Consider the following 15,523-nt stretch of genomic DNA (forward strand, 5'->3'; position numbering starts at 1 on the left):
CATATAAAAACTAATAAGATATCATTAAAGAATGGAGGTACATTTATAGCTTGAGGTTTACATACTAACAAAGACAGGAAATCAATTATCTAGGCATCCGTCTCAAAACTTTAGTAAAAGAACAGCAAATTAAATCCAACAAGAGTAAAAGGAAGGACATAATAAAAGTGAGAGTAGGTATGGATGACAAAGGAAACAAACTTACAGCAGAGAGGATTGAGAAAGCCAAAGCTGATTCTTTGGAAAACTGTTTCTTTGTATCCAGTAAGGCTAAAGATGCCTGACCTGGAAATTCTAGTACTAGATACGTACTGAGGGAAATGAGTGCTTATGTTCACCAAAAGACATGAACCAGAACGTGCACTGCAACTTTATTCATACTACACAAAACCTGAGAGCAACCCAAATGTCCACCAACAAGAGAATGGATAAATAAATTATTAGGTTATTATTATGTTGTATATTCATATAATGGATGAGGGAAACAAAAAACATAGATCTCTGATATATGCAACAACCTGGTTGAATCTCAAAGGCATTGTGTTGAGCAAAAGAAGCCAGACACACAGTAGTATATACTGTGTAGTAGTACATTTATAATACCATTTATATGAAATTCAAGAACAGGCAAAACTATCCCATGCTGATCGAAGTTTGGTAGTATCTACCAGAGCTAGATATTCTCATATACTATAACCGACTCCATGCCTAGGTACACACCCATCAGAAATTATGCAAATGTGGCCCCAAAGACACATATAAAGATGTTCAGAACAGTATTCCTTGTATTAGCCCCAAACTATAATCAACCTAAATCTCCGTCAGTTGAAAAAGAAATAAATATGTTTCGGTAGAGTTACACAATCCAGCTGTACAGACTATTATACATCAGTGAAAATGGATGAATGTTAGCTATGTACAACAAGATGAATGAATTTTACAAACATACTGTTGAGCAAATAAGTTAGACCCAAAGGATGCATACTGTGTGGCTTCATTTGTGTTATGGCCAAAAATAAGCACAAGTAAACTCCAGTGTTGGAGTGAGTGCTTGAGTAGTAAAAATTATTTTTAAAAAGCAAGGAAATGATTACTGTGCAAGCAGGATAATAGCCATGGTAAAGACTAGCAATGATACAAGCGGGGCTTATAGACACAAACTGGCTTCTGGGTGCTGGCAGAATTCTACTTCTTCATCCAAGTGGTGGTCATATGGGTGTACATTTTGTGACATCAATGTGCTGCCTATTTTTGCTATGTGTACTTTTCTGTTTGTAATATCTCACAACATGTTTAAAAGATGAATATACTGTAGACATCTGTCCATGCTGATAAATATAGAGAAAATCTTTACAAAGAAAAAAAATTAAGAAGCAATCAATCTTGAGATCTGTGAAATCTTGAACACAAAAAAGTACTTGGCAAGCTTTGGCTTTTGTTGTGTTGCTAGACTAGGCGCAAGGACAATCCCCTTTGAAATCGAAAGTTCTCAGGCTTTGAGAAAAATCCAAAGTGTATCTGGTTTTGTGAAACTAAGATCCAATTTAGAATTAAGCTCCAAGAGGTCAGGGAGCAGGCCTAATTTTGTCCAGCACTATTTCTGTTGCTGGGCACACAGGAGGATCTCAATGACTACAAGGTACAAGAATGAGTGGCTAGAAGGGACAAGGAAGAGCTAATTCGCTGTATGTAAATATTGTAACAAGGCAGCCTTCACCATGGCGGGGCAACATCTTTTGAATGTTAAGTGCCCATAGTTAGGGTGCCTGGACTCTGAGTGGGAGGGACATGGCCCCCTTTGGGGGGTTACCAGGTGGAGAGTGGGCTTCTGTAACATGGTGGCTTGTTGGGGGTGGGGTGGGGGGAGGAAATGTGTTACGGAGAAGGTGGCCACCAGGGGCCGCTGTCTGAAGAGGCCAAGCAAATGGCTCTTAGAAGCTGTAACAGCTAATAACATGCTTTCAAAGTCTCCCTTCTTTTTAGTGTCCCTCCATTAGCTCCAAGACTTGGATAGAATTCTTTCAGAAGGCGCAGCCTGGCACTGGCTGTGCTCTGAGGCTGAGGTTCGTGCTTTGGGTGTGGTGGACACAGCATGGAAGATCCATTACCAGGTGATAAGACCTGCCCAGTGGAGAGGCCCAGGGCAGTGATATGGGTTGAGAATTGACACCCAACAACCAAACAAATTTGTGTGAGGTGCTAGCCCTCCCTGGGGCATCCCAGAAATGTCTGAGAAAGGAACCCAATCCAAGCCAGGCCTTCCTGATTGCTGGGTTGGAGGTGGTGAGGGAGAATACCATTATTTGAGTATTTAAAGGGCATGATGACCTGGGGAAGCTGGGGATCTTGGGGATGTTTAGGCTTCACAGGTGGCACAAGGTAAGAAGGGAGAGAAAATTCCAGACACACAAAATGCACTCAGGAAACCTTGTCTGTGCAGCACTTGCTGTTTCATTTTTAAAGCCTCGTTTTGCATAAATTGGCAGAGGCAGAGAAGGACCTGAATTAGGAATCCTTATTTTAAGAAAAGAGGCTGCACCCAATGCTTCTCATTCCCTGATTTCCCTAGAGGAACAAAAACTCCCTACCACAATAGCTTGCTTTTCTTTGCATGGTGACTGGCAAGAAGGGAGGATAGGCAGCTGTTAACTACTGTCCCCAGCTCTGTGCCTCCCTCTCTCTTCTGCCCTCTGGAGCCCACCTGGCGTTCTGGCCGCTGAGTGGTCCCTGCAGAGCAGGTTCATGTTCGAGGACGGGGAATCTTGTCCTTTGGAGGCCTCTGGGGGGGGGGGGGGGCTGGTGGGCTGTTTCGCCTCCAGGGAGTAGGGGAGAGGGGGAGAGAGAAATAAAAGGAGAGAGAAGGAGGGAGAGAAAACAAAGGAGAGGGAGCCGGGGAAAGGCAGGGAGAAGGAAGGAGGGAAGTGGAGAGAGGAATAAGATGTGAGGGGCAGAGGGAAGCAAAAGACAGAGGAGGGATGGAAGCAAGGGAGGTCTACGAGAGAAGGAGAAAGGGACAGAGGCACAGGAAGATAGAGACCACAGGAGAGCACGGAGGGAGGGGTGGGGTGCAAGGAGAGAGGGGAGACAAAGACAAGCGGGGTGGCAGGAAGGACAGTGCCTTCCAAGTTTTCTGGCTTGGCTCTGGAGGTGCAGAATGCGGGCTCTTTGACCCAAAACCCACCAAATGAAGGCCTCAATTATTTTCCAAACCTGATAATCCATCTGAACATTATATGCAACAAACTGGGTCAGCTTTAGGAGGTGGGGGTGGGGGCCAAAATCTTCTGTTAGCTGATGGGCACGTTCCGGGGGAGGGTCCTGGCTTTCCTTTCAGTCCCACTGGGAAAAGCCACCTCCTCTGAGTTCCACATGCATTCTTAGCAGCATGCAGCACAGCACCTGCCCAGCACCTGTGCAGCATCCCAGGGGTGCAGTGCCCCAAATCCCAGTTCCAGTGCGAGCCTGCTCATGGGAGATGTGGATTCAGAAGAAGGGCCAAAAGTCAAGGGACAGGAGAATGGGTTAAACTTGGCCATGCCAGCCAGAGACTAGCTAGCAGAGGGGAAGGGAGCAGGGAGAGGGCAGGAAGGAGGCAGGGTGACCCCACCCCGGCCCAGCTATGTGTTACCTGCCACGCAATCAGGTCCTTGAGGCGGCTCAGTTTTTCCTGGTCATCCGGGTGATCCCTTGTGTACTCCTCTGTGAAAAAGGCCTGGGGAGGACAGGCAGGCATTTGGGGTTTCCTATTCATGTGGCCTGGATCCCACAACCAATCTCTCTGTCACCAGAAAAGGACGCTACTGTGGGGGCAGGCTTGAGGTCACATGTATTTGGGTAGGGCAGGGCCCTGTAGGATGGACATTGTTTCCTCTTCCTGAAGGTTCAGATCAGAACCCACTGGACAGGGGCCACAAACCCCAGGGAAGTAGTTCTCAAATTCTCCCGGGGGCAGAAGCATCAGCATCACCTGGGAACTTGTCAGACATGTAAATTCTTGGGTCCCACCCAGACCCACTGAATCAGAACCTCTGGGTGGGGTGGGAGGGGTGGAGGGAGAAGCCAGCCCCGGATGCTGATGCTCCTTCAGGTTTGCGAGCATCGCCCCAGGGAAAAGCACGCAGGAAGGCCCTTCAGCTGTCCTGCTCCAGCCCTCCTTGTCACCTCCCTTACCCTGGGTGTCCCTGGCAGGCCCTAGCTCTTTCAGGACTTATGTCCTCAGTGTGTATGCACATACAGAGGCATACATTATCACCCCTCAAGGCTGAACAAAGGCTTGCTGATGATGACTAATGGGACAGCCAAGAGTAGCTAGGACTGCTTGGGAGACTGAAATTACTGTCCCTGAATTATACTACTGCATTGTATTCTTAGTTGTGCATCAGTGGAGGACATAGGAAAGATAAATAGGGAAATCATTATGAGATGTATTAGAATGAGGCGTCCATTTTCCCCCTCTGTGCCATTAATGTACAGACTAGGTAAAAGCCAAATAAAGCCTTCTTATTCTACTTCAGTGCTGGGAAAAGGTATGTCCCTCTACTGAGAAACTGCATTTTCTCCCAGTGGAAAATGTGACTCATATAACTACTGGCATTTCTCTTTTTGCCATAGATACCAGGAGGCTCAAAAATAAAATCTGTGGGCATCTCTGGAGAGACCTTATGACCCAGATGCCTAGATTATAACTCCCATTTTGGAGTTGATCTCCTATCCTTTCTATATTTTCACAGATTCTGGGTTTCATTTCTTTCCATTTGTAGAGGTCATTTCGAGCATGTGTGGAAGAGGTGGGTTCACACAGGTGGCGTGTACTTTGATGTGTGGCTCCTGTACTTCTGTCATCTGGCCCCGATCCAGAGCCTTTCTCTGAGGGAGGTGCGCAGATGTGCCCAGTGGAATAGGGGATCCTTGTGGCCCCTGCTCCTTCCTGCTACGGCAGAATGTGGCATTGAGGGTGGAAAGGAGATGAGAGATGGGCTGTGGAAACCCTGGAAGGTGTTTGAGGTCCCACCAAGCTGAAGTGTCCCTTTGGGGGACACACAGCCACAGTAAGATAGTGACATGCAGCTACATCTCTGCCCCCAGGCCCTCCTGTCACTGCTCTGTGGCCACAGTTGGGGGGGGGGGTGCGGAGGGTGGAAGCCCTCACCTTCTCGTACTTGGCGAACCCTCCCATGACAGCAGGGTCCACGATCCCGTTCAGGAGCATGGAGAGTGGGTTAATGGGGAGGCTCTCGTCACTCTGGTACTGGTTGATCATCATCAGGATCTTCTCATTGGCTGTGGACATAGTTTCGATGGCATTCTCCAGAGGGCTAATTGTGGTCTGTTGAAAACGAGATCACCAGGAAGAAAGGGCCTTAGCAGCTTGCTTTAAAAACAGATATAATTATTGGTATTGATTTCATTTGGGGTTGGAATTCAAATGAGGCAATGCTCCCCAAGGGGCTGTAACAGGCTCTTGTTATAATCGGTAAGTTCTAGGGGCTGTCTTCCGTCTGGGGAGAGACAAGCTAACTTTCTGCTTAGTGAGAAAGGCATTTCCCTGGGGAGGAAGGAGGTGGGGAGGGGAGTCTCAGGCACTTGCTGGGATTTCAGAGGCCCCGCATGCTCCAGGGAGGGTTTTCTCTTCTTATTACCTGGGCGAAACACGCTCCAGTTCAGCCCCTTCGGTTGTGCACCCACCGTGTGTGAGCTATTAGGTGTGTGGGCAGCTGGTGATCTGGTCACTCCGCCTGGCTCATAGTGGGTCCTAAGGTTGGTTGGTGTATAAAGGGTCACTGCTCCAAGGTGGGCTCAATTTAGTTGAGAAGATCAAACGAAACCCCTTTCTAACACCTCTTAGAAAGCAATATAAACGGAGTGCCATCAAATGGGAACTGGCAAAACAACGTGGTTTTCAAAAGATGGAATCTGGAATACAAAACTAAGCCAGGGGGTCTGCACACTTTTTCTGTAGAAGGGCTAGACGGTAAGTACTTTTTAGGCTCTGAGGCAAGGACACAGCCTGCTATGGTAGAGAGAAAGCAGCAACAGGCCGCATGTAAATGAATGAGCCCCGTTGTTGGTTGTTACAATAGAATTATTTACCAAAAGAGGTGCAAGTGGGGTCTGGCCCACAAGCCATAGTTTGCGGACCCTTGAACTAAACAAATTGAAACTGGGTATAAATCTCAGCTCTGCCATTTTTTCTAGCTATGTGACCTTGAGCATATTTTCTAACCCTTCTGAGCCTGGGTTGACTCTGGTAAAATGGGGACAGAGGATAAGAAAACGTGCTTCGGAGAGTGTCTGGTAGCCACTGTTATTAGTGCTTGTTGGTGTTAGGACAGAGGCCAGCAGTTGTCCTTAAGAAGGGAAGTCTTGCCAGCAAGGCCGGGTAGAGCCTGGACGGAAGGGTCGAGTAACTGGAGAAGACTTCTTGGAAGAAGGGACCCTACGTTTTATCAAATGTGACATGATGGTGATATAGTGCCTGCCTCATTGGGTAAGTAGCAAAGATTGTTTGAGATAATACAACACTTGACTCATAGGTGAGTTCTTTAAAAGTTGGCACCTGCTAATTGTTGTAACCACTGTGTATGAGAAGGACAGACAGCCTCTATTAGCCACGCCCTTGGTCGTCTTTCTAACCCAGTTCCTTGGATCTGTGAGATCCTGGTCTCCACACCCCCTTGTTTCTGGACCCTTTTGAGGAAGGCTGCTCTGCCCTACGAAGGCCCCAGGAGTAGACTCCACCTCTGTTTCCTTCTGCCCCCTGCCACATTCTCACAAACACAAACATGCACACATGCACTTGCACACATGAGCTCGCACACACACGTGCACATGTACAAGGAGGGAAACGAACTCCTGGGGGTGGCTGCTCAGGCTGGTGGGGGCTGAAGTCCATATGCCACAAGCTACACCCTGGTCTCATTTCTGTCAAGCACACAGACCAGCCCCGCAGGGACTTTACAAAGCCAAGGTCTAGACTGAGTTCTAAGGAAAATCTATCACCACCCCTGGATTTCAACAATAGCCTGGCATGTCTGAAACACGCAGGCTTTAAGGTGAGTTATTAAAAATGGAAAGTCCTATTGATTGGCTTTTTTCCTCATTTCTGAAGCTATTTTTGAATCTCTAAGTCTTTAACCTCATTATAGCATGATAATGGGGCCGGCTCCATTTACTGATCGCCTCCCAGGTGTCAGCCCACGCTGGGCTTACACCAACCACACCCAGGTACTCTCCTTTTGTTCCCTGGACAGCAGGGGTCGCTTGCCCCAGGGCAGATGGCGGCAGAGCTGGGAGGGAATGGGGGGAGGGGTTCCTGATTCAAAAGGCAAGCTCCTCTCACTAGGGAAGGCCCACTCTGCTACCAAACTTGGCATATTATTGGTTGTTAGGACTTAGTCAAGTCCTCGGATCTCTGGCCCCTTTTCTGAGTCTTGGTTTCCTATAGTGCTGAGTATAGGTATGTAATGCTTGCCCAAGTGGCTGTGAGGGGAAACTAAATTATCAGGGAGCAAATACTTTGGAAATAGTCTTAAGGGGGAGAAACATCAGCCAAAAGATGAAGTGATGGTAATCCCTTCAAGGGCATTTCATATTCTTCAAAGGCATTTCCCTCATATCACCCTCCTAAATCGTCTTACGAATCCCATGAGCTGCACAAGACAGGCTAAATTATTATTACAATTTGCTCCTACCACTGATCACTTGAACAGTTCAAGTCCCATTCTGGGCTTCAGTGACTTCATAAGCCAGTAATGGCATGGGACAAGAACCAGGCACGGGTTTGCACACTAGAGACCTGTAGGCCAAACTGGGCCTGGAGAGGCCTCTCATTTAGCCCAGACACGTGTTCTCATATTTTAGATTTAATTCAACTGGAGGGAGCTTGCCACAGCTACGCCAGGCCCCGCTGTCTTAATGCAATTATTTCACATATTTACAGTATCTTTGTGGGTTTGGAAGGTTTTTGAATTTGTAGCTCTTGGGCTAAATGACCTCTACAGTGCCTTTCAGCTCTGAATTCTATAGTTTTTCAATCTCTATCTTACAGGTAATGAAAACTAAGGCTCAGAGATATACAGTGTTTGTCCAACATACATAGCTTGTTAATGCCCCAGCTGAAAGGGGTCTCCGAGCCCCTTGTAAAGACTGCATGTTCCCAGGGCCACGAACAAGGAAAGAACCCTCAATTCACAGAACCGGCACTGGAATTCTATCGGAAAACACCGCTCTGTACAAACAGTACCGTAGTCATGACAATTCGTGCAAGAAACAACTGACAACAAGATACCAATTCATATAAGACAAAAACAGATTTTTGAAAATGAACTCATGCAGCAGGCATGAAACTTTGATGTCTGAGACATCCTGAAGTTCTTGGTAACTCAACTGAGGGAGGCTATCAGAGGTAAGTTCACTCTGATTAACTTTTTGGACATTTTCCAAACCCCTTCTCTCAGAAGGCATCCGGATAAATGAAGCAAAACAAAAATGTTGGCTCTTTCCTAACTTCATAATCCTGAGTTCACAAAACAAGATAACCAGCTCAGATATTAAGGGTTTCTGCATATTAACTGAGTGATTGAGTGATGGCTTTATTTAACAAATAATCTTGAGCACCAATTATGTGCCCGAGACTAATTTTTATACTCAGAGATAGGGTCGGGAACAAAATAGCCAAAAATCTCTCTTCCTGGAGCTTATATTCTAGTGGAGATTATATTATAATATGTTATCATGTTTAAAATTCTATGGGGGGCACCTGGGTGGCTCACTTGGTTAAGCGTCTGCCTTCGGCTCAGGTCATGATCCCAGGGTCCTGGGATCAAGCCCCGCATCAGACTTTCCGCTCAGCGGGGACTCTGCTTCTCCCTCTCCCACTCCCCCTGCTCATGTTCTCTCTCTCTCTCTCTTTCTCTTACTCTCTCTCTCAAATAAATAAATAAAATCTTAAAAACAAACAAACAAAAAAACCCATAGGCAAATTATGTCGTCTATTAGGGGGTGATGGGTGCTTTGAGGAGAAACACCATCGAGGGGTTGGTGGGTGGTGGGGAGGACAGGGTGTACAGCGGGAACTCCCTCAGTTTGCCCACAGCCTAGCTGGAGCAGAGTAGCACCAGAGGATAAGACACATCCAGGGCCAATGGGTGGAGGCTACACATTAGCAGAAAGTTTCGATTCCTCACCTCAAAAATGGTAAGAGTATATATGTCACAGGGTTTTGTGAGGATTAGATGGCATAATGCTGTAAAGCCCTTGATACTGTGCCTGGGACACCTGTCAAAGCTTATCACATACCAATGTGTCCCATGAGTAAAGAACATGAATAGTTTTTTCTTTCCAGGGTGCCGCTGATGTCGGGATGGGCCGGGGACACATTTAGGAAGGAGAGAGTGAATCTGGTCCAGATGTCTGATATAGGAGGTGAAAGTCAAATCCCACTTCTTCCACTAAAGCTTAAATAACCCACAAACTCACGTGGTACATCAGTTCCCTCATCTGTGAAATGGGAGAATAAGAATATCTACTTTGCAGTCCTGTGGAGGGGTTTAGGTGAGATCATGCATGTAAACAGTTTAGCACATGCTTGATAAATTTTGCTGATGTCATCATCATTATGATATTTTCCCTAAGGTCTAGGCCAGGCCCGTGAAAAGGAGACTGGAGGGCCATCAAGCTGCTGGGGGACAGTAAGGGCTAGAGGGGGATGGTCTCAAGCTGATAATACAGCAGCTTGACAAGGTCAGCCAGACCATGTCCCTTCTTTGCTCACGGCTCCAGGTCACTCAGTGGAAAAGCTAAAGTCCTTATGGCGGCCTACGAGGTCCTGCAGGGTCTGGTATCAGGCTCCGACTACTCACCCTCACTTGCCGTGAATCAGACACAAGCACGTTCCGTCCCCAGGGCCTGTGTACTTGTTGGTCCCGCTGCTAGAATGTCCTTCTCTGCGATCTCTGTGTGGACTACTCCCCTCACTTCCACCAGGCCTTCCATTTTGGCAGGGAGGCGTTCTCTGACCACCCTATTTAATATAGCAGCACTCCGCCACCACTTTTCTTTTATTTTTCCCCATTCTGGTTATCACCATGACATTATTATACTTACTTCGACTTTTCAGTATGTCTTCCCCACTAGAATGTAAGCGCCACTGAAAAATCCCTAGGTCCTTGACATGTGTTGGGTACTCATTAAATATTTATTAACTGAATAAATGAATGACTCCCTGAATATGTCCCCATGTTTCAAGTTTCCTCATAACCACGCTGGCCTTCCCTTTGCATCCTGGGAGATGCAAGATTCTTAGCTGTTTAAGGACCTGGAGGCCCTGAAGTGTGTTGAGAAGCAAAAGACATGCTATCTCCCCGAGGGGAATTCAAACAATTGCAGTCTAGCCAGAGCTCTGCCTCTGTGTGATTTCCTCTCTCTGAGCCTCAGTTTATCCAACTATAAAATGGGTTCACAGTGGGATTCTGCAAAGGAGCCCCAAGGTACTGCTGAGATAGGAAGAGATGAGGATATGACTGAGTGCATGGTGTTCTAGGCCCTGCCTCCCTGCTGCACGCAGCCACAGAAGCTTCCATTCATCAGCTTTATTATAGGATTCTGGGTAGGTTTCATTTGCCAAGGGAGAAAAACTTGTCTGATGCTTAAGAGAGAAATCTGAAAGCAGGTGATCTGGATGGTACCACAGGGCCCTTCTTGCATTGGAATTCTAGGCTTTGAACAAAAGCTTGTCCCCTTCTTATAGTTTAAAGGGGCTCCTGAGACTGGCTATGCCCGGAAGGCCTGGAGACTCACCTGGGACATGTGAACCACCTCAAACCAGCGCAGGATCCCTGGAAGCTTGTATGCAGTTATGAAGGAGGTTCTCTCGATCCACATCGACTGTCCCATAAGCAGGGGGTGGTAAGGACAGGGAAGCAACACACTCAATTAAAACTGGCCATCAGAGAAGTTTGGCAAGAACCCAGCCAGGCCCCCAAACCTCTCATCTACTCAGAGTTCAGATAAATGTTGCAAGACTCTGAAACATACTCCCACTTTATCCTTAAGAATTCTTTCCCAATGTGATGTTAAGGTTTTCCCTGGATTTAGGCCCAGTAAGTCTTAATCTGGGCCTCTGAATTGTCAGGATTTTTAAGCAATACTGAACCGCATCTACCTGCATTGTCTGGGGGGAGGGTTCACAGGGTTACATTCCTAAAGGGCCAGTGACTTCCAAAATATGAAGAATCACAGTCTAAGGCAAAGAGCTGAGAGAAACTTGGAGCCACCTCCTCATGCCAGCCTTGGGAACAGAAGACAGATCCTAGCTGGGAAGCACACAGGGAATCCTGGACACTGAAATCTCTGTGGCTTCTTATTACTATCTCTTGGAAGGTTTGACTTCATCAACACCCCTGCTTAGCCTGAGGGTTCCTACCTTCCGGAAATGTCTGAAATGCCCTGTGGTTGAAAAGGCCTGGTCTGTATCTTGAAAGTGGAGAGGGTCAAGAAATGAAAACAAACCCAATGGAAAAGACTGGAGAATGGGTGTCATCATATTGATAGATGTTAGTTTTACTTCTTTCTGCTTCGGAACAAATGCCCTCCCATTCTGACACTGGCAGGTGCCTGCTCTGGTTGGTAAAGGTGGCCCTGGGGGAATGATCAAGGCTGCTGAAGGGGAGGGGAGATACTCACGGCAAACTCATTCTCAGGGTCGACAGTCCCTTTGCGCACAGGCCGGGAGTAGTGGAACTTTTGCACATAGTTGGATTTATAAAAGCTGCAAGACAGGAAGAGGCAGAGGTTCCTGGTAACACGCCAGGCTGCTGACACAGAACCTGAACTGCCCTTGTGCTGTCCAGGGAGGCTCATTACAGTAAACTTCAGGTCTGGCAGTACCCCTGTTGTGGCATTTAAAATCAGGTGCTCCTGGCAAAGTGATTTAGAAGCTAGACCAGCTAGATTAGTCTTATGTCCTATGAGAACATAGTACCACTGAGGGCACCCAAGGAGTTGGAATTCTAGCATTAATGCACACCTGTCACCTCAACGAAGGATCTAGATATGCCTAAGGTCCTAGCCTCATGTCCCAGGAGTATCTTCTAAGGATTTCCTTAGGTATCCCAAGCACCCCCAAATCACTCTTCCTGAATCTCTAGGGAGAGTCTCACACTGGGGCCAGCAGGGCACAGTGCTAGCTGTATAGTTGTTAATCCTTGCCCACAGCATTGGACTGAAGGGTGAGGGGAGGCTCAGACCCGAGCTGAGCTAGACCTGCTCCGTTTCCTGCCGTGGTGTGAGGCTGCTGGGGTGAACTGCCTTGCCCTGAGCGGACAGGCCCTTCTTCTCACAAAGCCCTCCTGCTTCCCAGGGTCCTCTCAGGTGCTATAGTGGGTACCCGGGTCTGAGGAGGGTAACCTGGGCAGCTCAGAGGGGGTGCCCCACAGATCCCCTGCCTCATGGCCTCATCACTGACCTTGCGATCTGGTTCTGAACAGATGGAGACCCGCCTTCCGGCTGCTTTCTCTAATGCCCCCTTATTATAGCCAGAGCACATCCGCTGTCAATGCACAACCTCAACAAATGCTGAAAAGATGTCCCTTTGGTAGAACGTGCTCAGGATGAGCACTGTCCCTCTGTCCTCACCCTGCCTGTCGCCTGCCCAGCCCACAGTCTGGCTATGGATTCCTTGGAACCACTCTGTCATCTCTAGCTCAGTGCACGTCATCGCTGCTTCCTGAGGATTTGCTGTGCCTTGTTCCTCCCATCTCTGGCTTCAGCCTTTTCAGGGGCAGAGCCCAGATGGCTAATGGGGGGCAGGTGATTCTTTTCCCAAGAGGAAAAGGGATAAAAGGCTGGCTAACCCAGAGAAAGAACTGGAAAGGCACCAGGGCCTGTCCGGCCACTAGCTCAGCTTGGCGGCCCCATGGGATTTTCTTCCCCATCCCTCCTTCCAATGAACTGTGGGTCTTACTTTATTATCTGGTCAGGCACTGGTTTATTCTTGAACCTTGGGTGTTCATCCAAGACCGGCTGGACAGTGAAACACTGGATATCTGGGATTCCTGCTGTTAAGGGCTCACACCATGTTGTGGGCTGTGGGGACCGTTCAAAATATAGCAGGTCCCCAGGTGAAACCTGCCAGGATAGCCCTTCTGAGGCCAAGTTTTATTGAATGACTGACCTCAGGTTGCTGGCTGCCAGCTAGGTCCTAATGAAAAGTTAGTAGTCACCTTGGTCCTCAACAGAACTGCCTGTCACTTGCAACCTTATCCCAGGGCTCAGGCCCTGCTAACAGTTGGTTAGTGGTCCTGAATCATCATCATCAACATCATCATCATCATCATCATCATCACCACCATTTCTATATTAACAGTAATACCATCTAATGAATTTATAGTTCTCAATCAATTACAGAGCACATCTCCCCATGGTCTCCTTTCATCTCACCAATTCCACTGAGCAGTGTTATTAATGTAAGTCGTCCCCCTTTCATAGGTGAGGACATCAAGGTCAAAGAAGCAAAACTAATTGTTGAAGGTCACACAGCTTGTGAGAACAGAACAGAGGTTTGTATTTGGGACTGTTAACCCCCTACTCGGGGTTCACTGACTCCAGACTCCAGTGTGGTCCTTTGCCCAGCAGCATCACATCACCCGGAGGCTTGTTAGAGATGGTGCGTCCCAAGCCCTACCTGAGACCTACTGAATCAGTGTCTGTAGTTTCTTAAGATCTTCAGGTGATACATATGCATCCTTAAGTTTGAGAAGCACGGCTTTAGAGCATGCAAAGAGATATCATTTTGCATTCCAACTCTGAAAACTTGAAAGTAACTGCCTGTGGCAGGATTGTAAGGCCGTGTCCGGGTTCAGTGGGAAATGGGTCTATGATTGATTAGTGATGCCTGCCACAGGCACAGGCAGTGGGAGCATTATTTGCCTATTCTAGACCTTTATTCATTTTAAGCTGATAACATGGCAATCCAAATAAACAAAACCAGTCATCACTGGTCCTGTTCCCTGGTTCCTCCTTCCCTTCCTCTGCCTTCCATGTCTCCTTTACTCATCTCTCTTCTTCAGGTATCCAAGTACCCTCATCCCTTCATTCTACCCAATGACCACCATAACTCCAAAAACTCTCTCCCGAACCTGCGATTTCTGCCAACTAAGGAATCACAAACTCCTCTTATTGGCATTCAAAGTTACTCTAATATGACCCCAATCCACGTCCCACCATTATCTCTGGCTACCCCAAAGATTCTTCTATGCCCTTTCCTTGAAATATTTTCTCCCATCACGCCTCTCCCTGTGAGCCCTTGAGGCGAATGCCATACACGGCAGGCTCCGTGAGTGTTCAGTTCACCCCAGTCAGGCGTCCGTTCCTTCCTTTGACTCCCCACGGCGTTTTGCCTATACTTTGGACTCTTAACTCTCTAGCTCCCTGTCTTCCTCTCCTCCCAAGCCCTCCCCACCACACTGGGAGCTTTCTGATGGTAGAGGCTATGATTCTTTCACACAGAAGAAATGGCTAAAATATAATTCCAAGTTAAATTCAATTGTTCCCGTCTGATAAACTCAGTCCATACTAATATGCTGGGGATTTAATTGTTTTACCTCTGGAGAATATTTCCACATTAAATGAGAGTCCCTCAGAGAGAAAGAGAGAGAGAGAGAGAGAGAGAGAGAGAGAGAGAGAGAGAGAACACAATGCCAAGCCTCACTGGAAGGATTTCTGTAATATTCAGGAAAACCATTCTCTTTCTCAAGCCATACAGCCAACAGCCTTCTCTGAGAGGGAAACCACTTTGGTTTCCACACTAATCCATTTAGGTATTATCCTTGGCTGTTCTCCCACTATAGCCACAGAGTCGAGTAGTTATGACATAGAGACCACATAGCCGGCAAAGACTAAAATATTTCCTATCTGGTCCTTTACAGAGAAATTTGCTAACCCTTGTTTTAGACAAGGTTTTAGGTCATATTTACTGATCTTAGCAATTGGCCTTGGTCCAAGAGGAGAATCCAAACCTGTCCTAGAGAAGCGAGTGACACTAGAGCCCTCAAATCGTGTCCAGGAGGATGCATGGTTAGACTGTCCACCACATGTTGAATCTATACATGGAACTGTGACCCCAAGTTCTGGGCAGGGGGAAGGTGGGAGATAGGAGACACTCAACTAAGAGGCCTTTGCTTCAGATGTCTTCCCCCACTTGACACTTAAATGAAAAGACATGAGATGTGTCACCTTCCAAGCTGCTTGTCAGCTCCACTAGAGAAGGTAAGAGAGCAGAGCATTAAGAACTCAGATTTTGGCAATAAGCAGACCTGAGTTCAAATCCTAGCTCTATCAGTTCCCAGGACCTTGTGTAAGCTGCTTACAGTTTTTGAGCCTTGGTTTTCTTATTTGCAAAATACAGAGAGTAATAATCCCCAACTCATAGGATTACTATAAGGCTAAAATGAAACAATGCATGAAAAATGCCTGGTGCATGGTGAACAGTTAATAAAGAACATTCTCTTCATGAATCTTGATGAAA

The 15,523-nt window shown here is 47.1% G+C and overlaps 1 protein-coding gene across 1 annotated transcript in view; it reads right to left on the reverse strand.

Moving 5' to 3' along the window:
- Window positions 1-15,523, reverse strand: part of DOCK2 (dedicator of cytokinesis 2) — a 407,203-nt gene that overhangs the window by 8,972 nt on the left and 382,708 nt on the right. The window contains exons 42-46 of the mRNA XM_028102762.2: window positions 12,962-13,043; window positions 11,683-11,767; window positions 10,798-10,884; window positions 5,150-5,326; window positions 3,629-3,712 (exon numbers count right to left, since the gene is read on the reverse strand). Coding sequence (XP_027958563.2) covers window positions 3,629-3,712; window positions 5,150-5,326; window positions 10,798-10,884; window positions 11,683-11,767; window positions 12,962-13,043 — 515 coding nt within the window. The remainder of the gene's footprint in view (window positions 1-3,628; window positions 3,713-5,149; window positions 5,327-10,797; window positions 10,885-11,682; window positions 11,768-12,961; window positions 13,044-15,523) is intronic.

Source organism: Eumetopias jubatus, unplaced genomic scaffold (assembly GCF_037043125.1).
Source record: "Eumetopias jubatus isolate StellerSeaLion01/CBP00866 unplaced genomic scaffold, mEumJub1_p1.0 scaffold_5, whole genome shotgun sequence".
Taxonomy (NCBI): Eukaryota; Metazoa; Chordata; class Mammalia; order Carnivora; family Otariidae; genus Eumetopias; species Eumetopias jubatus.